Source organism: Mastigoproctus giganteus, chromosome 9 (genome assembly GCF_048544385.1).
Source record: "Mastigoproctus giganteus isolate SK-2022 chromosome 9, ASM4854438v1, whole genome shotgun sequence".
Taxonomy (NCBI): Eukaryota; Metazoa; Arthropoda; class Arachnida; order Uropygi; family Thelyphonidae; genus Mastigoproctus; species Mastigoproctus giganteus.
Window position 1 is genome coordinate 96,289,286 of NC_143583.1, and position 25,393 is coordinate 96,314,678.

The 25,393-nt window shown below is 36.9% G+C and overlaps 1 protein-coding gene across 4 annotated transcripts in view; it reads right to left on the reverse strand.

Annotated features, from left to right (window-relative positions):
* Nucleotides 1–25,393, reverse strand: part of LOC150080569 (PSME3-interacting protein) — a 102,201-nt gene that overhangs the window by 69,142 nt on the left and 7,666 nt on the right. For 3 of the 4 annotated variants that reach the window (XM_090382054.1, XM_090382055.1, XM_090382053.1), the window contains exons 2-3: nucleotides 8,399–8,499; nucleotides 7,115–7,258 (exon numbers count right to left, since the gene is read on the reverse strand). In XM_090382054.1, the coding sequence (XP_090238180.1) occupies nucleotides 7,115–7,247 (133 nt within the window). In that variant the 5' untranslated portion in view covers nucleotides 7,248–7,258; nucleotides 8,399–8,499. The remainder of the gene's footprint in view (nucleotides 1–7,114; nucleotides 7,259–8,398; nucleotides 8,500–25,393) is intronic. The other variant, XM_090382056.1, reaches the window with a different exon arrangement.

Below are 25,393 nucleotides of genomic sequence, written 5' to 3' on the forward strand. Positions count from 1 at the left end.
TATATAAATGGATATTTTAGGTTATTATACTTTAACTTTAATTTTTTATGCAATGCAATTAATTTTTTGATTATTATATTAGAAGAAGATGTTATCTGTTTATATGTATGGCTAGACTGTAGTTCATTTTTTATAATATCTATATAATATGATTTACATATGATTGCATAATTGCAAGCAGCTTTGTCAACGGGAGTTATTATAAAATGTTCATGTATATCTTTGAGCTGCCTATTTATTAATTTGGTATTATATAGATTATCCTGTACGAATTTCAATTGATTATATTTATTAGATATGATATTAAGCATTGTAAATAACCACATGTGATAAGCTTCAACCGGTATATTATGTTTGTATGCTGATCTTATGCAGTATTTTAGTAAATCTAGATATAACAATTTTTTAAAATTAGATTTATTAATAGGTGGATTAGGTCGAAATTTAAAACCCAGTGATAAAATATCTCTAAGTTCGGGATATGGGATTATATCTAAATTGCCGGTTATAATGTGATTATGGTTAGGATCCACGTATCTATGAAATGAAGGTTTGTGACAAACACATGTATCCTGTCCGATGTTAATATTGTGAAGGTTTGTAGCTATTGTTTTATAGTTACACGCTTTAAGACCAAATGGTTTAGAATATCTAAATCTGATATTAATATGTAAGTTATTAATAGGCAGCAAGTCATTACGTAAATTAATAGTTTTATGTATATCTAAATCATCCATCATTTTATTTTGAAAGTATAAGATGAGGACAGAGTTTTCAGGCTGCTTGCTAACATTCAAAATATTAATTCTGAATTTAAAAATATCCAATATAATGTGCATAAGGTGGGAGGATGCAAAGACGTAATCATTGGTTTTTCTATATAGTGCTTTGAGTACACTAAGTTTAATACTGAAAAGTGTGTTGTGAATTTTGCTAATATTTATAGGATCCGTATCCCACATTTTGAATAAATCTATAAAGTCTCCTAGATGTTCTCGGTTGCTTTTATACTTGTTGGATTTACTATATTTCCTATTGCGATTATCTTTACGAAGTTTGGCAATTTGAAACATATTATAAACACAAATATCTTTTAAATTATTCGTCATATATTTTTGATTAAATTTATTATTTAGACCGTATGGATATAGTGTTTTATATTGTAACATGCTAATTTCTTCTTGCAATAATCTTTCATTTGCGTTGTTAATTACGTTAAGTATTGAAATGAAAATATTACCAAAAGTATGTTTTTGGAAATGTCTGAATTCAATATCATGTTCCAGATTACCTGTTTTCTTACTGGATTTGTTATTATAAGTTTTAATATCGGAACGATGAAGGTTCATTCTGATATTTAGTTTATTGCTAGTTTGACCAATATATTTAACATTGCATGTACGACAAGTGATCATATATATAACATTATTCATTTTACAGAATATATGTGAATTCGTATTCATTGTAGCATGATTTGGATGCATATAGGGGCAAGTAAGACATAATTTGTTATCACAAGGTTGAAATTTAAGAGATCGGATATTAGTGCCAGAAGCATTATATGCTAAACTGCTCTGTAAAGTGTGTGATATTTGCGTATGTGTAAATGTATTAACATGGTTAGGATTACTATCCAGGGCAACAATAGTATCCTCGGTCACTTTTATCCTACTCTGCCGATGTAGTATATTATTATTATTATATTTGAGTGACATAATAAGCGCAAAGTTAATATAAAATAAAATAAAAGCAAAGTTAATATAAAATATAAAATAAAATCAAGATGCGCAATCATAAATCCATGAAGGTAAAATTAAGAAAGATCAATCAATGCAGTTAAGAAAAAAGAAAAAAGAAATATAATAGAAAAAGCAATCATAGGTAGTGTATACTTAACCTAAGCAAAGCTTTTGTATATATTAATAGTTATATTAGTGATAAAAGGAAAGCAAGAAATAAAGCAAAGCAAGAAAGTTAAAAGACAATAACTAATATTTATGGGTTAATGCAGTTGCAAGCAATCATGCAATACACCCACAATGTCTACAGAATATCAATAGAAAAAGTAAATCAATCCAATAATAAGAATACCATCAAGGACTTAAGAAAATGCAAAAAAAAAAAAAAAAAAAATTATTAATATTATTATCGCTTTTTACCGACAATCTAGATGACTTCAACTGGGGCCAACCACCCAGAATGAAGGCAAAAAACGACAAGAAGTTCTCTGTTTCTGTGATGATCAATATATGCTAAGTAATTTAAATCTAAACCAAATATAAACCAGTATAGGCCGAACATAAATCGAATATAAATAAATCGAATGAAGATAATTAATTAAGAAAAATTTTGAAATATTAGAATCAAAGGTAAGAAATATAAGTAAAATATAAATGTAAGCATATATTAATCATCGTTGACCCGACAGAGAACGTAATTTAAGGATTAAAACAAGATTAAATATATAATACATACTACATTTGACCGTATCTAGGACATAATGTAATAGTCGTCAATGGATTGATTTACTTTTTCTATTGATATTCTGTAGACATTGTGGGTGTATTGCATGATTGCTTGCAACTGCATTAACCCATAAATATTAGTTATTGTCTTTTAACTTTCTTGCTTTGCTTTATTTCTTGCTTTCCTTTTATCACTAATATAACTATTAATATATATATATATATATATATAATTTGTATTATGAAATGTAATTTTTCTAACTATATTATTGTAATAACTATCATATAACATATATATTTTTTAATATTAGATATATAGGAGTGCACACACGCATGCACGCACGAAGAGAATCAGATCTAACAAGCAGAAAATTGAGTAGGGGTGCTGCAAAATAAAATAAAAAATTACTTAGGGGTGCCATTATTAAAAAAAGGTTGAAAACCACTGCACTAATGTATGAAAAATTCATTTATTATTTCCTGAAATACTACACAATAGCAAAAACAAGAGTTATAACGTATTTGTTAATATTAAAAACACAGATATATTAAAAGTAATTTATAAATGAATATCTGTTGTGAATTTAAAAGAATTACATGGGAGAGTTGATATTTTTTGTAGCATCAAATGACTTGCCTGAGGATCTAATAACAGCAGAAGCTGGTCTTTTAGTGTATGAGGTTAGGGTTGTTTGTCTGGCCTCCATTTTTCATACACTTAATATTTGTTGGTAGCATGCTATTTGCAGATGAATGACAAACTTTCATGTTCTTCAACATCAGGGTCCTCTCTAAACCTTTGGCTTTCCCCAATAGCTTACTTAATCCCTTAATTAAAAGAGTGCTGATTGCAGAGCTCTTCAAAAATAGACAATGTAATGACTCTATGCTTTTGCAGTTCCATAAGCTCATTATTCTTCACTTCTTTGGCATGGGATTTGGGCAATTCTTCTACATCCCAAAGCCTCACTTCTAATTTCGATTGTTTGGTCATCATCGTCGCAACCCTGGCTGCCTTCATGAATAGGATCAAAGGCTGACACAAGTAATTATAGACCTGTGAGCTTAACTTCTGTTCCAGGAAAATTAATGGAGGCACTGGTTAAAGAAGCACTGCAGGATCATTTAGACAAGACTTCAGTTATAGCTCGGACACAGCATGGTTTTGTTAAGGGGAAGTCTTGCCTGACCAATTTGATTGGATACTATGATGCAGTCACAAAACAACTGGATGCAGGGAATAGCTTTGATATTATATACTTGGATCTTAGAAAGGCTTTTGATACTGTTGCACATGGAAGACTGCTACACAAATTGGAGCAGTGTGACATTGGAGGCAAATTGCTGCTATGGATAAAGGGGTGGTTGAGGGGGAGAAGACAGAGAGTGGTAATCAATGGACACTGCTCATCGTGGACTAATGTTATTAGTGGAGTCCCTCAGGGCTCAGTGTTGGGTCCATTATTGTTTTCTGTATTTATAAATGATATTGATGATGGTATATCAAGCTTAATGTCCAAGTTTGCAGACGATACAAAGGTTGGCAGGGTTGTCAAGGACACTACTGACACTATGCTGCTGCAACAGGATCTGGAAAGGTTGAGCAGATGGGCTGAGAGGTGGCAAATGAAGTTTAACATTGACAAATGTAAAGTACTACACATGGGAAACAGCAACCCCAGAGCAACGTATCAACTCTGTGGTACTACAATGACAGTGGTAGAGAATGAAAGGGACTTGGGGGTGGTTGTGCAGGCAGATATGAAGTTCTCTGAGCAGTGCAGACGGGCTGCAAGAGTAGCTCATGGAGGATTGTCAATGATATACAGGAATTTTTCCAGCAGGGATAAGGAGGTGATTATTCCCTTGTATAAGGCAATGGTCAGGCCACACCTAGAGTACTGTATACAGGTCTGGAGGCCTCATTTCAAGAAGGATGTAGAGCTGCTGGAACGAGTACAGAGAAGGGCAACAAGATTAGTGAATGGAACAAAGGGGTGCTCTTACGAAGAAAGGCTTAAGTTTTGCAAATTACAGTGTCTGGAGACTAGGCACCAGCGAGGTGATCTGATAGAGGTGTATAAAGCCTTGAATGGTTTGAGCATGCTCAATGCTGATGGCATTCTTCCTCTAGCTCAGAATAATCACCTGAGAGGGCATAAATTCAAATTGAGGAAAGACAGATGTAGGATAGACGTGCGGAAATTTGCCTTTAGCCAGCGGGTGGAACAGACTTCCATCCCTTGTAGTGGAAGTTGATAGCCTAAATAAGTTTAAGGCTCAGCTGGACAGGTATTTTGAACGAACAGAGGGGTGAAGTGGAAGTGGGTTTTTTTTTTTTTTTTTGGCTGATGCTGCATAAGCTTGCTTTCTTGCATCAAATGCCTCTACTAATGCTAATGCTAAATATCCTCTTCAGGAATGTGTTGGGATGTGAAAACAATCTTCATACTGGAACCAAGATCTCTGAGATGGGGGAATGTCCAGAAGTATTATCAAGAAGTAGCAATCTTTTAAACTGCAGCTTATGCACTTTGCAGTAATCTTTAACAGCAGAACAAAGTGCTCAGAGAACCAATCAACGAATAGTGAAGCAGTCACAAACTCTTGCATTCAACTTCTAAATGACTGGAAACATACCCTTCATATAGCCTTTTAATACTTGTGGGTTCTTGGCTTTGGTAAATGAACAGAGGCTTAAAGACTGATTTCAAATACACTCCAACCAGTGCCACCCAAGAATATTGAAACTTCTATTTGTTGCTCCAAACAGAATGTAAAAGTGTCTGTTGGCTTGGCAACAAAACCTCTCTCCCCTTCCTAACCTCTCCTCTATACTTATTAATGTTTGAAATGTTTAGAACAGCAATTAACAACCTTCTACATGTGGGACTAACACAATTCCTATCTTTACTTTAAATTTTGCTAGTCCTTCCATATATGAACTTCTTGCTGTTATCTTTAACAAATGTTTGGGGCAGAGATACTTTTCTGACTACTGGAATGAATACTCCACCTTTTATGGAAGAAAAATTCTGAACCCTTCCCAACTAAAAGATTTGAGACCTATCTTCATCTCATCCTCCCTTCTAAAACTTCTTCGGAAAATTCTTTTACCTAACGTAACCTCTCAAATCTTGTCCTTGAACTCTGATCAGGTTCTGATCAATAAAGGAATTTTCACAATTTCCAATCTACTTTCTATTACTTTTCTTGCTACTCAGGTAATTAACAGTAATGCTCAGTTGAATTTAGTCTATTGATGTCTGTGCTGGTTTTGATGCAGCTAATTTACAAGCACTTGTTCATTTTCTACACGACTATTCCACTTCCAGCCCTCTTCTCACCTTCATTCAAAACTCCATTTAATAAAAATAACTTATACTTACTCTGGGAAAAAATGACCTTGGTTAAAACCATATCAGAAGGAATATTAATTGTGTTTTAAATTTAACCTTAGAATACCATGCCTAGTAAAATTTATGACATGGCAATGTTTAATTTAAACAAACATATTGGCATACCATAAAACTGAGAATGAATTTATTCTCATAATTCTCTGTCTCATGGCGCCTCCATAGCCAGATGGGCAGGAGCAGCAGAGCGTAGCACACACTTCTTGATTAGACTGGGGTTCGAGCCTGTGCCCACCAAATAGGGAGGATGCAGAAAGGTCAGGGGGAATGACCACCGCATATCCCTGGAGCAATATGGCCTTAGTTGCTAATGCTCCTAAAAACTAAACAAACTCTGTCTCATATGCAATAGCATGATCATATTTTGTTAGCAATTATTCTTTTCTCTCCAATTATTGGTGCATCATGGTATCAATCAATAGTATTATTATAAGTTGGAATTTGGTAATTTCATATCAAATGCAATGTTAGAAGCAGCACCACATTACTAGAGAGCAAGGCTAGCCCTAGAGTATAGGGGTCCAGGTGCAAGAATTAAAAGTGCAGTCCATCTGGCCCTCCCTTTTGGGACTGAAAGGGCTCCCTCCCCCTTTGTTGGGATTTGGGGCCCTTTTCAATCAGGGGATCCAGATATGTTGCTTCTATTTCTTCCCTCCCCACAGGAACTGACTGTTCTGTGGCAAAGCTACCCAAAGGCACTGTATAAGAAGCATCAACTAGTAGTGATGATGGAAGATGCACAATGTTGCTTTCTATCCATGAAGACTGCACAGGATGACCATCATTTACTGTGAATACTGCAAGAAGCCAATATGACAAGAAAACTGAGTAAAATGCTACTTTTGTGTGCTAACATGATATAATATAGCCTCAAATATGTGCACGTTTATCATTAATATTCTTTGCAAATAAAATTCCCCCAAACAGTTTTTTTTTTTTTTGTTTGACAATCATATTTTACAAGCAGTAGTATTAATGCCTATTAATTTATCAACTGCTGACTTTCCAGCAGTCTTTCCCTGGTTCACAGAGTTCTGATGTATAGTGAAAATGTTGATAACTTCAGAATGATATATGGCATATCTCAGATAATCATAGCAGGTATGATTTCACATAACTAACTATGCAACTAAGTATAACTATGATATAAATCTTAAAACCTTCATGTAGGTATGTGTTGAAATCTTGAACAATAACTGAATTAGATTTTAACCATAACAATAACTACAATACCTAAAGGATCATCGGGTTTGCGAACTTTTTCCCATTCTTCCTGCCTTTTTTTCCTTCTCTCATCAAGTTCAGATTCTGACACAAAAGATTTGAACTTAGGCACTGATTCACTGGAAGTGCTTGAAAAACTCATAATAGGAAAACCTATATAGATTTAAACTCTGGTTGTGATTCCGAATAATCAAAAATTTTTAAACAATGTACTAGTCAATTGAAAAATACACTGCCTGAACACTTTATTAAGACCATAGAGATTTTGGCTATATGCAACGATCTACACAAAAATATGCAAATCAGTGAGTTCACAGGGTGTGATGTGCAGGAAAGAGCGATAAACTTATGTGACCTGACTAATGAATGGCAAATCTGTTAATTGGTAATGGAGAACAGGCAGGATTTCACAGACTTCCAAAGAGGACCGACAGCAGAGAGGATAGCTGCACTTGTTCAGTGTTCAAAGACTAGTGTGATTTGCATCTTTAATGAATGGAAAAATATCCACAAGACCTATATAAACAGACGTCACTACTGCCAAAAATATACAGTGACTTCAGACATCAACTGAAAAATACAGCTTCACTTGTACCAGGCACTGGAGCCATCTTGTTTACTAAGTACAGGCTTCCGGAGGAGGTGTAACTGTGTAAGGTGTGTTTTCATAACATACCCATAGTCCCCTGATCCATTGGAGGAAAGTGTGAATGCCAAGGACATATCTGAACATCACCAGATCTGGTGCACCTGGAAATGTTATATGCTTATCTCCTACAGACAGGAATACTTTCATGGGGAAGACTTCAAGAACCTTCCCTAGCCATTTCTATCCCATTGTGCATCTGTAAGATGAACTTTAAAAGAACGTTCATCAATATCATCCTCATAATCCTCTTATCTACATCACTCCATGAATTGAGAATAATTTTGTTCGATGAGTAGGCCAATATTTCTCATTGTTGTTGTACGTTACTTTTAATACCCTGACTCCATTCAAAAATTAAAATTCGTTGTGTCAGAGCAATGATTCAGGCCAACAGAAGTCCAACATGCTATTAGGTCATAGTCCTAATAACGTGGTCAAGCAGTGTAGAAATGCACTCTGGGTTTCAATTTTTAGTTCATAACCAGCATTTTTAAACTGATAACAACAAGGTTTAAAGGATTAAATTTAGTCTGCACTATGAAACTATAAGGCCCTATAAACAACTGACATTTAATGATCTGAACTTATATTTCTCTATACTGCTGCAAAATTTTTATAGTATAAAAGTGAATATTTATATTTACCTAAATCATCTATGCTTTAAGAGCTAGATACAACAAAGCACAACCCAATAGTTACATTGATGAAACAAACTGCATAAAGGGTAGAAAGACCTTTTGTTCCTCTGGAAAGAATCAAGTATCCTTTAGTAAAGTGCCATTAAACAAGTGGGACAAAAAATTATGAGAAAAATCAATGTTAAATTCATAAAGATGGGTACTAACAAAATATTAATTTTAATGCATGAAATTCATATTACCTGAAACTTATTGAAAATCCAGTTTCTTTACAAACCCTTTTTCATTTATTTCTGGAATGGACACAATGAAGAGTCCACAAAAACCAATATTACGAAAACTTATTTCATTTCAAGATTAAAGAAATACTCATCAATGCAGTCGGAAAAGTAAGAAAATAATACAGGTGGTGCTTAGAATTACAGCATATTATGTTCCCGGAAACGGCAACAATAAAATAAAACTGACTGTCCTATAGAAACCAATATAATAAGAGATTGAATTCTATTCAAAAGGTACAATATTCAAATTTTTTATTAATATAAATACAACTTACCTATTTCACTATCAATCAATCAATCATATACTGTATAAGGTATGTAACAGCTCATTATGTGTAGTACTGTCAAGCAGTCCTTAGGCTGGTTGCAAAGTGCTGCAGTCAATAAAAGCATTGTGATTTGATGTTGTCAAATTGCAAGATTGAAACGTGCACAGAAGCTTGCTAGGTTCAGTACATATTTCATTGCTGTGTGCATTTTATTGTGATTTTCCTTTTCTCATTCTATCATGATTTCTGAGTGTGGAAAATGTCAAATTACAAACACCATGCAAACAAAATTTTTTCAGTGCTTAGAGAAATCTACTTCCAAAACAATGGAAATGATGGGTTAGGTTTAAGGAGAGGATTCTCTTCAAATAATGAAAAGAGAGTTTAGCAGATGATTATCGTACTAGAAGACCTTTAATTGGGATATGCATAAAAAATTAAACAGCCAGGCAACCCATGCATTAGAAACACTATCTGACTATATAAACTTAGGAAAACTTTAAAGATATCACACAGAAGCTGTAATGTAATTTTAAGCAATGATTTAAACATCAGTTGAGTTGCTTGGCATGTGGTGCCTCGGATACATACCAATATTCAACAAAATGAGAGGATGACAACTTGCAGCAATTTCATAATGGCATTTAATAACAATCCATTGTTCACAGAGTCAACATCATTGCTGGGAAAAATAATGTGTTTTCTCTATGACCCACAAAGAAAGTGTGAACCACTGACTTCAAAACTGCTTCATTCACTGAAATAAAAAAAATTTAGCTAGATGTGTCAAAAAAGGAAAGCCTGTTAGAAGTTTTTAGGTATTGTCATATTGTGTCCTAAGAATTCATTCCTCAAGGTGCCACTATGTATGAGGAAAGATACATGCAGATGTTGTACTGACTATGACAGGCAATTTGACAAAAGCATCTAGAATGGTGGGCAATGAAAGACTGGAAGTTGTTGCACAGCAATGCATCTGCACATCACTCAATTCTTGTTCAACAAGAGCTCACCAAACACTATATTATATACCTGACCTCTCACCACATGATTTTTTCTTTTCCTGAAAATGAAACATTGTTGTTGTTTCTTGCAACAAACAAATGTTATCGATGCAATTCAGTATGTTCTCCACACTCAGCCAGCCAAAACAGTTCCAAAACTACTACCACTAATTGTAGCAATGGTAACAATAGCGTACTACCTTAAAAACAGAATACTTTGAAACCCAACTGTATCGAGGTTTAGTTACATTTGACTTCCATGTCCAGGAACTTTCTGATTGTACCATAAGTTATAACTATCATAATTACTTCTAAGGTCCACTACCTATTAGTATTTTTCTTATAACGTTTAATATCATGGTCTTCTGCTACATTTCTTTACAACATTATCATTTGGCCACTTCTTTAACAACCTTTTTAAAGATGTAAAAAAAGAAAAAAAAAAAAACCCGCAAAATGATAAAAAAAAAAAGCCAAAAATACTGCACTGGAGCGCTTCTGAAAGAAGACAGATTTTTTTTGTATGCAGAACTTGAAGCAAAATTGACTCAATGTGCAAAAATGTTACACTAGTATAAGCATATTTTTAAATACTTTTTTAAAATTCATTTTGCACTCATGCCTCATACAATAAAGTGGAACCTCCAATGACAGAAATCACTGGTCCCACAGAAAGTAGATAATCTTGGTGACTCATTGTCAGTGGAACACTGTGCAAAAATGACAGGAAGAATACAACCAGGGTGACTGCCAGGAACAAAAGTTAATGATGCTAAAGAACACATCTTTTAAAGCCACAAAAGATTACTAATGGTATTCTTAATATCATTAGTATTTCTGTACAAATCAGTATTAATGATATTAAGAATAGGCAATCCAAGGATTTACTTAACAGGTATAGGACAATGTTCTTAACAGGTATAGGGCTTAAGTTCTGCAAATTGCAGCACCTGGAGACTAGGCACATGCGAGGTGATCTGCTTCAGGTGTATAAGGCCTTGAACGGGTTGAGTGAGCTCAATGCTGATGGAATTCTTCTTTTTGCTCAGATTAAGAACATGGGGGGATATAGATTTAAATTGAAGAAAGACAGTTGTAGAATAGATGTGCAGAAATTTGCCTTTAGTAGCCGGCAGGTGGTTGATTGCTGGAACAGACTTTGGAACAGACGTCAATGTTTGCTCAGATTGTGTCAGTGAAATTATTCTTGTAGGGATGGAATCCAAAATCCCACACTCCACCTTAAAATCTCATCCTTTATCTAAAATCTGGTTTTCCAATAAATGTGCTAAGGCCGTTCAAGGGAAGAATATTGCATATCGTAATTGGCTTGTTTCCAAATCTCCAAGTTTGTTTTCTGCCGACACCAAAGCTCGCAACAATTGCAAAGCAGTTATTAATCAGTCCAAAATAAATTTCGAACTGGCTAAGAATAGAAAACTTGCTTCTTATCCAAATGGCAGTCAAGCATTCATGCCTCTACCAGATGGTTCTATTGCCTTCAGCTAAAGATAAAGCTGACCTGCTAGCATCCTATATTACTTTAAACTTGTATTGATGATCTTGGTAAATCATCTCCCACCATTCCCAGTACACTCCATTCAATGCCTCCTGTGGTCATCTGTCAAAAGGATATCAGAAGGATTTTGATGAATCTTGATGCTAAAAAAGATGCAGGTCCCAATGGAATTTCCCCACTTGTCCTCAAAACCTGTGCCCCTGAGCTTACTCCTGTTCTGTGTTCCCTTTTTTCACTTTCTTATTCCAAAGATGCTTTTCCTTCTGCTTGTAAATTTGCTCATATCCAGCCTGTTCCTAAAAAGGGTGACAAATCGTTCCATCCAACTATCGTCCCATTGCGATTACTTCTACTCTTTCTAAAATAATGGAGAAATCCATTAACCGCCAACTCTTAAATTACCTAGAAACCTTCCGTCTGATCAATGATTGCCAGTATGGATTCCGTCAGTGTCGATCCATTGGTGATATTCTGGCTTATGTTATCCATCTAGGGGCAAATTCAATGGAAAAGTTTGGTGAAACTCAAGGAATTGCTATTCACATTTCCAAAACTTTTGATCATGTTTGGCATAAAGGTTTTCTAAGTAAGCTTCCATCTTATGGTTTTCCAACTGTGTTTTGTAATTGGGTATCCAGTTTTCTCTCTGATCGCTCACTGCAGGTGGTGGTTGATGGCTCTCTGTCTTCTAACTGCTATACTAATGCTGGTGTTCCCCAATGTTCCATTCTTTCACCCACTCTTATATTAATGACCTTCCTCCATTGACCAAAAATCCTATCCATAGTTTTGCTGATGATAGCACAGTGCATTCCACCTTCCAGTTTGAGAAACCTTGCTTGCCCTGCACAAACAGCTTCAACTTCTCAAATATCCACTATCAATTACTCAAATGCTGATCTCCAGGTAATTTGGAGCAAAAATAACTTATTTGATTTCAATCCTCCTAAAATTCAGTACTGTCTTAGATCTCACAAAAAGGATTCTTCTGCTCCTATGCTTATCTTTGATGACACTGATTTCTAGGCAAGATTGTATATCTCTGCTGGGGATTGCCCTGACTTCTAGTCTCTCTTGGCATAAGCACATTACAAATATTGCTTCCTCTTCATCTAAAAAGTTGGGTTTTCTCTTTCACTCTTGGCATTACATTTTTTTCCAAACAGCTGTCTGCTGTGTGCAAATTGCAAATCCTCCCTTACTAGCATGAAATATTCTTCTCACATATGGAGTAGTGCCCCCAAAACCACTCTCAGGCTTCTAGATTCCATTCAAAAGAGGGCGGTTAGGTTAATTAATATCTCTCACAGTCTTTCCACTCTGTTTCATAGATGTTGTTTCTTCTGCATGCCTTTTCTATAGATACTTTCATGGGCACTGTTCTTCTGAATTAGCTTCTATAATTCTTGCTCTCTCTTCCAAAGTAGTCTGAACACATACTGCAACCAGTCAACATCCTCTTACTGTCCAAGTTCAAACTCACACAACCAACTTTTCTTCTTCCTCATTTAGTCATTCAATTTCCCTTTTCTGAAACTTCCCTCTTCCTGCACGTGTATTTCCTGAAAATTACAATCTACAGAAGTTCAAGTCTAATGTCAACAACTACTTTCTTTTATCTTCTCTACCGCCAACCCATGCATGGTACTATAGGTTCTAATACCTCTTGTGCTTAGGGTTTTCATATAAAAAATATATATCCTTTGTGATATTACAAGGGGCCTATTGCATTTACTTTCTGCTTCTTTTGCATTCATATATGAATAGAATTCCTTTTCCATTTCAGCATTTTTTCACTCTGCTTCTGCAAGTTCTCACACAGTAAGTAGTTTTATTATATACAGTCAAAGCTCTATATAACGATCCCCTTGTGGAATGAGAAAAATGGTCATTATATCGGAAGGATGTTATATTGATTGTTCATAAAATTAGCAACAAAACAAGTAAAAGCTTGAACATTCAATATAATTCTACTAGTACAATATAGTATAATCTTATGGATAATATATACTACAGTATTAAACAAGAAAATTATGATTGATCAATCAATGCAAAATTATTAAAATTTGCATTATTTGTAGAGTGTAGTAAGATTACAATTGAATTGTAAATTTAACTACATAGGCTGCATACCTATCAAGTGCATTGTTTCAAACTTTAAAATAATCTATCAAAACACGCCTGTTTCACTGGTAGAGCATGTTTTAAAAGAGAAGTATGAAAGTGAGCAATAGCAGTTATTTCACTTTTTGCAGTTAGGCCATGCTTGAAAAGTTCAACATACAAGTTCTTATCCTTGATGAGTACCTTTCACTGAAACTTCTTTTCAACCACAGTAGGTTCCTCATCTTCATCACTACAAATTTCAGAAGATTCTATTACACCTGCAATGAGTTCCTCTTCATTATTGCATATCCTGGAACATTCAATGTCTGTATCCACTTCAGTGTAATCTTTGAAGCTTTAGTTTTCCTGTAAGTTTAGATGACGCACATGCTTAAATATTTCTTACCTATTATCTGTCCAACATATCTTTCAGAATAGTGAACAGAGTGCTCTTAGGAATGCCGAACTGTTCTACAGCTTGCAAAATCCTAATTTTATCTGTTATATTTGGGATTTGTTTTGGCACAAGGGCCTCTTGGGCCATATTGTGCCTGTTCATTATTTGCTTGTCACTATGATCACAATCTATTATACAGATTTGTGGGTTTCAAATAATTAAACAGTTCCTCGAAATTTGCTTCATTGCCAAGAATATGTAACAAGGTTAACGGTTCCTGTAAGTTGGATAGGGAGCTAAAACTTGATTTTCTGATTGCTGAATGTTGGGGACATTCGATGAGAATGTGTTTTATTGTTAGCTGCCCATAAGCAAATATAGGTGAGTTGGATGCAAATGACCGATGCGGAGCCTTGCCAGAATCACTTCTTGCACCTGCTTCTCCTGAAACAAGATGTCCACAGTTGTGGCTCTCTTTTTATCTGTAGCAGTTTATTATTGATTTGAATTTTCAAAAGGTGAGACCATTGTTTCCTGTATGCTGTTTTTATTTTGTAGGCTGTGTAGGGCACTTTTAGTTGACTGTAGGATCCAGAGTTGGGATGTTTAGCAGCGTCATCTGCACGTTCATTTCCTGGGATGCCGACATGACCAGGGACCCAGCAAAATGTAACCTTCTGGTTGGCTGTTTGACAGTAAAATAATTTGGATTGGATTTCTTTAAGAATGGGATCAGAGGCGGAAAAGATAGATTGAATGGCAGTGATTGTACTTAGAGAGTCGGTATATATCAAAGATTGCTTGATATGGTGGTTGTTTAAGTAATCTAGTTTTATAGCAAATAATTCTGTGGTATAGATACTGCATTCAGTAGGAAGCGACACAGCTACTGAGAAGGTGGAAGAAACTGCTGCAGCACCTATGACTCCATCTGTTTTGGATCCATCAGTATATATTTGTACTTTCTCTGAATTTTCCAAGGAATGTACTCAATGTAGCTGCTGAAAATTGATATTTGCCAGGGAGGATTTTCCCCATCTTAAAAAGAAGTTGTCACAGAGAGGTGAGAATTCAGTCCAGGGAAGTTCAGGCATATCAAACTCTTGGAATATATTATGAAAGTTGATGTCCCAACTGAGCATAAGCTCTTGTAGTCGAAGCTCTGTGGGGCAGTTTTCATTAGGTTTATTGTGATATAGTATGGCATGTTCAGGTTCAAACAGGTACTGCCAGCTAGGGTGGGACAGAATACTTTTAATCTTTGCTGCACAATTACACAATAAGGATTTTCTCCTGTGATGTAAATGGGGTTCATTTGCCTCAATATACAGGCTGTGGACCGGAGATGTTCTGAAGGCTCCCACAGCTATCCTAAGGGCACTATGCTGTATGTTTGTTGTTTTGGTTTTTAGGAGCATTAGTAACTAAGGCCATATTGCTCCGGGAATATGCGGTGGTCATTCGCTGACCTTTCTGCATCCTCTGTATTTGGTGGTGACGGGCTCGAACCCCGGTCTAATCAAGAAGCGTGTGCTATGCACTGTTGCTCCTTCCCACCTGGCTACGGAGGCGCCTATGCTGTATGGTGTTCAGACATAACAGCAAACTTTTCCTAGCGGAGTCATAGACAGGTGATCCATAATCTAAGCGTGATCTTATTAAAGCTCTATAGAGATGAAGGAGAGAGCTTCTGTCAGCACCCCAGGACATAGCAGAGACTGCTCTTAGGATGTTCAGTTTTTTAAGACATGTAGTTCGAAGGAAAGCAATATGGAAAGCAAAATTAGTTTATTATATAAATATAACCCCACCAGACGAAAATTGTTAGTGACAGGAATCAGGCTGTTTTTTTAAAAATATTTCTGGATCTGGGTGGAGTTTGCATTTTTTACAAAAATGAATTGCACTAGATTTCTTTTCTGATAGGGAATAGACATTCCGCAATGCCCATGATTCTATTTTAGCGATGAAAATTTGAAGTTGTCTTTAATGGTGTTCATGGTTTGGGATTGACAAGAAATCATGACGTCATCAGCAAACATGTACGATTCTACTGTATTCGGTACATCCTGTGTCATGTTTGTAATTCTTATTGCAAATCATGTCGGACTAAGAATGGACCCCTGAGGTACACCCTCCCCTTGTTCAAATGATTTAGATAAATTGTTCATGTATTTAACCTGAAATGTTCTGTGGCATAGGAAGTTTTGTATAAAGTGGGGTAAATGACCTCTCAAGACAAAAGAATGAAGGTGTTGAAGTACACCATATCACCAGGTGGTATCAGAGGCTTTCTCAATATTGAGATTAATCATCTGGTCATGATGATCCCCTTATGAAGGCATTTTGGATGTTTGCTTCTGCTTTTATCATTACATCTAACGTGGAACAGTTCTTTCGAAACCCATACTGATTGCTATTTAGCAAGTTGTTATTTTCCAGGAACCACATTAGCTGCCTGTGAACCATTTTTTCCAGGACTTTGCCTAAACAGCTGGTCAGTGAAATCGGTCTGTGGTTGTGTGGAAAGCTGCGATCCTTTCCTGGCTTTGGGAAGGCTAGTATTATTGAATGATGCCAGGAGTTTGAATAAGTATTTTCTAGAAATATTCGATTGTAATATTTTAACAATGTTCTTTTTGTTCTGTTGTTTAGTTGGCTTATCATGACGTAGTAGATCCCATCTGGACCAGCAGCACTACTGGATGTTTTATTGAGCGCCCATAAAAGTTCTGTTAATGGCTGGTTATATGGGTGTGAAAAACTGTAGTACAGAAATTGATCTTATGCTGCTCTGAAGATTCTTTAATTTGCTGAAAGGTTGGGTTGTAGGTGGACATGCCCGATGTACTGGCAAATGATTCGGCTAAGGCATTTGCAATTTCTGCCGGTGAGGACAACTCCTTCCCTTTCCAGTTTAATACCGAAGCCGGGGACTGCACATATTTGCCATTAAATGTTTGTATTTTCTTCCAAAAGAGTCTGATATCTGTGTCCTTGTTTATACAAGAGGAAATGCTAATCCATGCATCTTTTTTTGCTTTGCTTCTTATTTGGCGGAACTTGGCTTTCATTCTTTTAAAACTAATTAGGTTACTGGTTGTGGGGAATTTGCAAAACAAATTCCAAGCCCTATTTTTTCCTGTTTAGCATATGTACAATCCAGATTCCACCAGTAATTACTGTGTTTGCATTTCCCAGGCAAGGATTTTGGTATTGTAGAGTTGGCACTTGTAATATTTGATTAGTTATATGTCGTGTGACAATCTATGGGCTGGAGTTGGATTATTTCATCATCGAACACTGAAATTTCTGTGAATTTTTTTTTTTTTTTATGTAAACCCAAACACAAGAGGTATTAGAACCTATAGTACTTAGTACCATGCTTGGGCTGGAAGTTGAGAAGATGAAAGAAGATATTTGTTAACTTTGGACTTGAGCTCCTGTAGATTGTAATTTTCAGGAAATACGTATGAAGGAAGGTTGTTCCAGAAAACGGCAGTTGAAAGAATAAACAAGAAAGATGAAAAGTTGGTTCTGTGAGTCTGCAGTTAGACAGTAAATGGATGTTGGCTGGTGGCAGCACGTGTTCGGACTGTTTTGAAAGAGAGAGCGGGAATTATAGAAGCCAATTCAGAAGAACAGAGCCCATGGAAATATCTGTAGAAGAGGCACGCAGCAGAAACAGTATGTCTATGAGACAGCGAGAGAAGAGACACTGTTAGAGATGAATCATTAATTAACCTAACTGCCCTCTACTGAACGGAATCTGGGAGCCTGAGAGAGGTTTTGGGGGCAACACCCCAGATGTGGGAACAATATTCCATGGTAGGGCGGATTTGCAATTTGTACAAAGTGAACAGCTGTTTGGAAGAAAAGTAACACTGAGAAAACCAAAAAAAAAAAAAAAAAAAAATTTGGGTCACCAACCACGATCTTGATCCCAAATGTGACTGAAATAGTAGACCACTCACGACACTTTTGCCATCGCCTATGGCTAGAGTCACTTAATAACAATCCAAAGGCCATAAACCGCTGCAAAGGCACACATCTGCACCCCATCCTAGAGACAACCATTTTAACGCTGGAGTAAAAACCAGCGCACATCCGTGCAACAACAATAGGAAATGAATAACATGCCTTACTCTCAACTCATTGCACTTATCTGTTGTATTCAAATCATATTATCAGTTGAAAAAGAGACTTGTCAGTCTTGAAAGCTTCTGCCATTGTATATTTTATTGTATTATATTAAACTGGGTTATCATTGTATATTTTTCCACAACCATGGACTCCAGTACACCAGGCTCATTCGTTACAAAAGAGAAAACCATGTTTTTTAGATGCAGAGAAAGTAATATTTGTAATGTGCTTGTGCCAAGAGAGAGAGAGAAGTCAGGGTTATCCCCAAAAGAGATATATCATTTTGCCTAGAAATGGGAGGGTCACAAAAAATTAGCATAGGAGCAGAAGAATCCATCCTTTTTGCAAGAAAGAAGACAAGATTGAGTTTTAGAAGGACTGCAATCAACTAAGTTGTCTTTGCCCCACAGGAGATCGGCATTTAGGGAATTGGTAGCAGATTTTCAAGAAGTTGAAGCTGATTGAGCAGGACAAGGTTTCTCAAAATGGAAAGTGGAAAGCAATGTGCAACCATTGGCAAAACTATGGATAGGATTTCCAGTCAATGGAAGAAGGTCATTAATATACAAGAGGAAAAGAGTGGGGGTAAAGAACTGAACCTTGGGGGACACAGGCATTAGTGGAGAAGTTAGAAGACAGAGAGCCATCTACCATCACTCTAAGTAAGCAATCAGAGAGAAAACTGGATAACCAATTACACAAAACACAGTTGGCAAACCATAAGATGGAAGCTTGTTTAGAAGACCTTTATGCCAAACACGATCGAAAGCCTTTGAAATGTCAAGAGCAACTGCTTTTGTTTCACAGAACTTTTCCATTGAATTAGTCCATAAATGGATAACATAAGCCAGAATATCACCAGTAGATCGACACTGATGGAATCCATACTGTCGATCGTTGATGAGATGGAAGGTTTCTAGGTAGTTTAAGAGTTAGTAGTTAATTGATTTCTCCATTACTTTAGAAAGAGTAGAAGTAATTGCAATGGGACAATAACTGGATGGAAGGAATTTGTCACCCTTTTTAGGAACTGGCTGGATATGAGCAAATTTCCAAGCAGAAGGAAAAACACCTTTGGAATAAGAAAGTGAAACAAGGTGGCAAAGAACAGGAGTAAGTTCAGGAGCACAGGTTTTGAGAACAAGTGGAGAAATACCATCGAGACCTGGAGCTTTAGCATTAGCATTAGTAGAGGCATTTGATGCAAGAAAGCAAGCTTATGCAGCATCAGCCAAAATAAAAACCACTTCCACTTCATCCCTCTGTTCATTCGAAATACCTATCCAGCTGAGCCTTAAACTTATTTAGGCTATCAACTTCCACGACAAGGAATGGAAGATTGTTCCACCAACCAACCACCCGCTGGCTAAAGGCAAATATCCGCATGTCTTTCCTACATCTGTCTTTCCTCAATTTGAATTTATGCCCTCTCATGTGATTATTCTGAGCAAGAGGAATGATCCCATCAGCACTGAGCATGCTCAAACCATTCAAGGCTTTATACACCTCTATCAGATCACCTCGCTGGTGGCTATTCTCCAGACACTGTAATTTGCAAAACTTAAGCTTTTCTTCGTAGGAGCACCCGTTTGTTCCATTCACTAATTTTGTTGCCCTTCTCTGTACTCGTTCTAGCAGCTCTACATCCTTCTTGAAATGAGGCCCCCAGACCTGTATACAGTACTCTAGGTGTGGCCTGACCATTGCCTTATACAAGGGAATAATCACCTCCTTATCCCTGCTAGAAAAATTCCTATATATCACTGACAATACACCATGAGCTACTCTTGCACCCGTCTGCACTGCTCGGAGAACTTCATATTTGCCTGCACACTCCGAGGTCCCTTTCATTCTCTACCACTGTCAGTGTAGTACCACAGAGTTGATACGTTGCTGTTTCCCATATGTAGTACTTTACATTTGTCAATGTTAAACATCATTTGCCACCTCTCAGCCCATCTGCTCAACCTTTCCAGATCCTGTTGCAGCAGCATAGTGTCAGTAGTGTCCTTGACAACCCTTCCAACCTTCGTATCATCTGCAAACTTGGACATTAGCTTGATATACCATCATCAATATCATTTATAAATACAGAAAACAATAATGGACCCAACACGGAACCCTGAGGGACTCCACTGATAACATTAGTCCACGATGAGCGGTGTCCATTGATTACCACTCTCTGTCTTCTCCCCCTCAACCACCCCTTTATCCATAGCGGCAATTTGCCTCCAATGCCACACTGCTCCAATTTGTGCAGCAGTCTTCTATGTGCAACAGTATCAAAAGCCTTTCTAAGATCAAAGTATATAATATCAAAGTTATTCCCTGCATCCACTTCTTTTGTGACTACATCATAGTATCCAATCAAATTGGTCAGGCAAGACTTCCCCTTAACAAAACCATGCTGTGTCCGAGCTATAACTGAAGTCTTGTCTAGATGATCCTGCAGTGCTTCTTTAACCATTTTCCTGGAACAGAAGTTAAACTCACAGGTCTATAATTACTTGTGCCAGCCTTTGATCCTCCCTTGTGAATTGGGGTCACATTTGCAAGTCTCCAGTCTATGGGTACCTCCCCTGAGTCCAAAGAAGCTCTCATAATTATGGCAAAGGGTTAGCTTACTTCCTTTGCCACCTCCTTTAATATTACTGGATAGATTCCATCCACCCCAGGTGCCTTTCTTGTCTTTATCTTCAACAATTTCTCCTCCACTTTACTCTCAGCTTTCTTAGCAACAAGATTCGTCAAAATCCTTCTGACATCCTTTTGACGGAAGACCACAGGAGGCATTGAATGGAGCGTGTTGGGAATGGTGGGAGGTGTTTTCCCAAGATCAAAACAAGTTGAAAGAAAAATGGGATGCTAGCAGGTCAGCTTTATCCTTGGCTGAAGTGACAACAGAACCATCTGGTTTTGACAGAGGTGGGGGCAGAGATGGGCAAAAGTTGTGGCCAATAGCTTTGGCAAGAGACCAGAATGCTCGGCTACCATTAGGGCAAGAAACAAGTTTTCTACTCTTAGCCTGTTCAAACTCTAGTTTGGACTGATTAATAACTACTTTACAATTTTTGCGAGCTTTGGTGTAGGCAGAAAATGAAACTGAAGAATTAGAAACAAGCCAATTACGATATGCAACGTTCTTCTCTTGAACAGCCTTAGCACATTTATTGGAAAACCAAGGTTTAGATAAAGGATGAGATTTTAAAGAATGTGGGATAAAGGATTCCATTCCTGCAAGAATAATTTCACTGACATTATCTGAGCAAACGTTGACATCAGAAGTTTTGAAACAGTGATCTGACCAAGGAAAAGAAGAAAAGAAATCTCACAGGTCGACCCATTTTGCCAAACAATACGAGGTTGGGAATAGCCATGAGATAAAGGTTCCACTGGAGAAGAGACAATCAGAAAGTTGTGATCTGAGGTGCCTAAAGGACCTCTCTCTCTTTGACCGTGTACTTAGAAGGGTTGTTTGTGAGAAAGAGATCAAGCAGGTTGGCTGAATGGTTAGGATTGTCCGGTATTCTTGTAGGTAAATGAACAATCTGTGCAAGGTCATTAGTAATTGCAAAAGCCTCAGCATCTCAACCAGCTGGGTCAGTGTGACTAGAAAACGGAAGCCAGCTGGAGTTGTGAACATTAAAATCGCCAAGGAAAATTACCTTACTGTTAGGAAAGTTGGACTGGAGAAAGTCAAGTTGCAAAGAGAGGAAGTCAAGGAGCTCCAAGTGATTAGTGGAGTTGGGAGAATGCCAAAGACAACAGATGAATTTGACACAATGAGGTAGAGAGATTTTAAGCCAGAGAAGATCGAAAAGAGGAGATTCAAATTTAACAAGTCTCTGACAGGGAATATCGAAATGGACATATTCACAAGTACCACCTTTGAGGCGAAAGGAATCGTACAGTGAATAATTTGGGCAACTGAGATGAGCAGTAGTTGAATCAACCGATAACTGAGATTCTGTCAGAAAAAGTACATGGGGTTTGGCAGACTGCAAGTGGAAATGGACATCGTTGAGATTAGAATTGAGACCACGTATATTTGTGAAATGAATTAGGAAGTGTTTGGGAGGTTCAGATCTTTTCACAGATAAGCTTACTCTATTAGTTTGACAATTCATGGTGTATTCAATAGTAAGAAAAAGTGGGTCGGACATGCTGTATGAAGTAATGAAATTTTTGGATATGGTGTACACGTGGTAAGAATATACCCAGATCCTTGACATAACGTGGCCCCGACAATGCCCCCCTCCCCACATATACACTACTCGGACTCTCTCCAGTCCTATCTGGCAGAGTAGAGGTAGCAAGATTATACACTAGCTGATCCGGAAACCTCCTAGAGAGTTACCAATAGGTTCAGTCCGGTGTACTAACTACGGCAGGTCTGTGAACACCGTTTTAGAGCTGTACCTTCGAAAAATGTAAGGAAGATTGGATCTCACCACGATGTTCATCATAACCTCAAAATTCATCAATCATACTGCATGATGGAAGAGATGGGGAAGGGTTGACCGGAACTTAGCTCTGGAGACTAAACATGGATTCCACCACTTCAAGCCTCCAATAAGCAAAGTGGTGGTATTGCACTGGTTGATGTTATGTTATTTGTTATTTGGTTTTAGGAGCATTAGCAACTAAGGCCATATTGCTCCGGGGATATGCGGTGGTCATTTCCTGACCTTTCCGCATCCTCCGTATTTGGTGGTCACGGGCTCGAACCCCGGTCTAATCAAGAAGTGTGTGCTACGCACTGCTGCTCCTGCCCACCTGGCTACGGAGGTGCCGCTCTGGTTGATGGGAGTCATCTACCACCTAGTACTGCCTGGTAACACAGAGGGGCGGCTTTCCTCCATGTGGTGTGGGCGCATGGTCACCCACCATATGCTTGAGCATGGAGGTTATACCTAGGATTACTAACAGTCCCACAATCGTGAAGTTGCAAGCAGAGGATTTGGCTGTCACAGACTGTCCGGACTTCGCCAAAATTGGGTTCACTTGACTTGAGTGTCACCCGAATATCAGTTCCATCAGCGTTTTAGACTCCCAGGTAGCAAGTACAGCTTGTCTGGCATATCTGAGAGAATGTCAGTGACAACCTCAACGAATACTACCAATTTTTACAATATAGCCAAGTAAAACAATCTTAAAGCATAAATTTGAATAAAGAGTAAAAAATCATTACAAAAATTGTGTTTACACTCTTGCACAATCATATAGGTCAGAGTAGTTTACAAGTATTAATTTTTACAAGAATATTAATGATCACGTGGACTCATACATTGGTCTGGTCAATAACATATACTACTGCACTTCTATGTTGACTTGGATATGGAGCTAGTCCAGTCATGGGTGAAATGGATATATTATACATGGGCAGCCAATAATAATTGACAGATTTTTGCAAATATATCTGATTTTTGATGTGCCAAGAAAATTATATGGAGTTAGAAAAACATTTCACTGTGTGGTCAAGAATTTATTAAATATAAAAGTCCAAACAACAGCAGTAAAAAAACAGGAATTCTGACTATAACATGCTATTATATCTTACAAGCATTTTTTTTTTGAGATCTTCAACTGTTGTTGGAAAGGAAATGGAAAAGAGCACACAAGTCTATTGTTTGTTAGCTTTCAGCTGTAGGAAACTAAAAGCTAAAAATTAACAGACTTTACATGCCCTTTTTGGTTTCCCTTCTGATTAGAATTGAAGATCTCAGAAAAAAGTGATTGTATGCTCCAAAATTGTATTAGATGCCACGTTACAGTCAAAATTTCTATTTTTTACTATACCTTACTGTTGATATTTAGATCTGTAAATTTAATAAATTTTTGCTAATCGTACAGCGAAATATTCTTCTTACTCCATTCAGTTTACTTCTGTGACAACAAATAATGCCCTCAAATCACATCTGGTGAGTATGGGCTTGGCAAACCCAGGGTCCTGAGCTGTTTTTTTTTTTTTTTTTTTGGCTGGTGCAGCATAAGCCTCAGGCTTCCTTGTACCATATGGCTAATAATAATAATAATCCTCATGTTAGATGGATGAAACTTGGCTATTAATAAAAAAAAAGAACACTAATAAACTATCCATGTGGTTATTTAGTGTTCTTCTCAGTAATTAATACTGAATTACTGAATAATTCAGCATTAATCTATCCAATTATATTAAAAGAGGCAGCAAAGGAGGTAAGTGAAATCTTAGCCATAATTATGAGAATATCTTTGTATTCTGGAGAGGTCTCTTTGGACTGGAGATGTGCAAATGTATCCCCTATTCACAAAGGAGGATCAAAGGGTATCAGGAGTAATTAGACCTGGTAGTTTAATTTTTGTTACAGGGAAAATAATGGAGCCACCAGTTAAAGGAATGCAAGTGCACCTGCACTCCTATTGAGATGGACTTGTCACAGCATGAATTTGTAAATGGGTGATCTTGTTTGGATACTATGACGCAGTAACAAAGGAACTGGATGTGAAAAATAATTTTGATATCATATACTTGAATTTCAGGAAAGCTTTTGATACTGTTGCACATATAAGACTACTGTACAAATTGGAGTAATGGATAAAGGGATAGTTGAATGGGAGAACACAAAGAGTGGTTATCAATGGACACTGCTCTTTGTGGATTAATATCATTAATGGAGTCCTGCAAGGTTCAGTTCTGCTTCCACTGTTTTCCATATTTATTAATGAGGGTATATCAGGCTTAAAGTCTAAGCTTGCAGAGGATACAAAGGTTAGCAGGATGGTTAATGACAATAATGAAGGTATGCTGCTGCAACAAGAAAATTTAGGTGGATGGGCTGAGAAATGGCAACTGAAGTTTAACATTGACAAATGTAAGGTACTGCGTATTGGATAGCAATAATCCCAGAGTAATGTATCAACTTGTGTGGTAATACACATAGGGTAGTCTTAGATTATAGGAGAAAACCTCATACCTTTTTAGTAGGGCTGTTAATCACTCAGCACTCAATCATGAATGATTATAATACGAACTTACACCCTGTGCATAGTCATAAATAAATCAAATTAAAATAGCTATTAATTAAAATAATCATGCCTTCAACTCTCATATCAGGTCAAGGGAATCGGAAAGACGGCAGCCACCAACCTCCAAAAAACCAACCAACATCACATGCCACCATGAGAATTGAAAAACAATTGTCGCAAAAATCTAAAAATGACGAAACAAATAAATATCCATTAATTCACACAAAAATTAAACTTTAAAACTATTTTTTACCTTCTTTTATGAGACCACCTTATT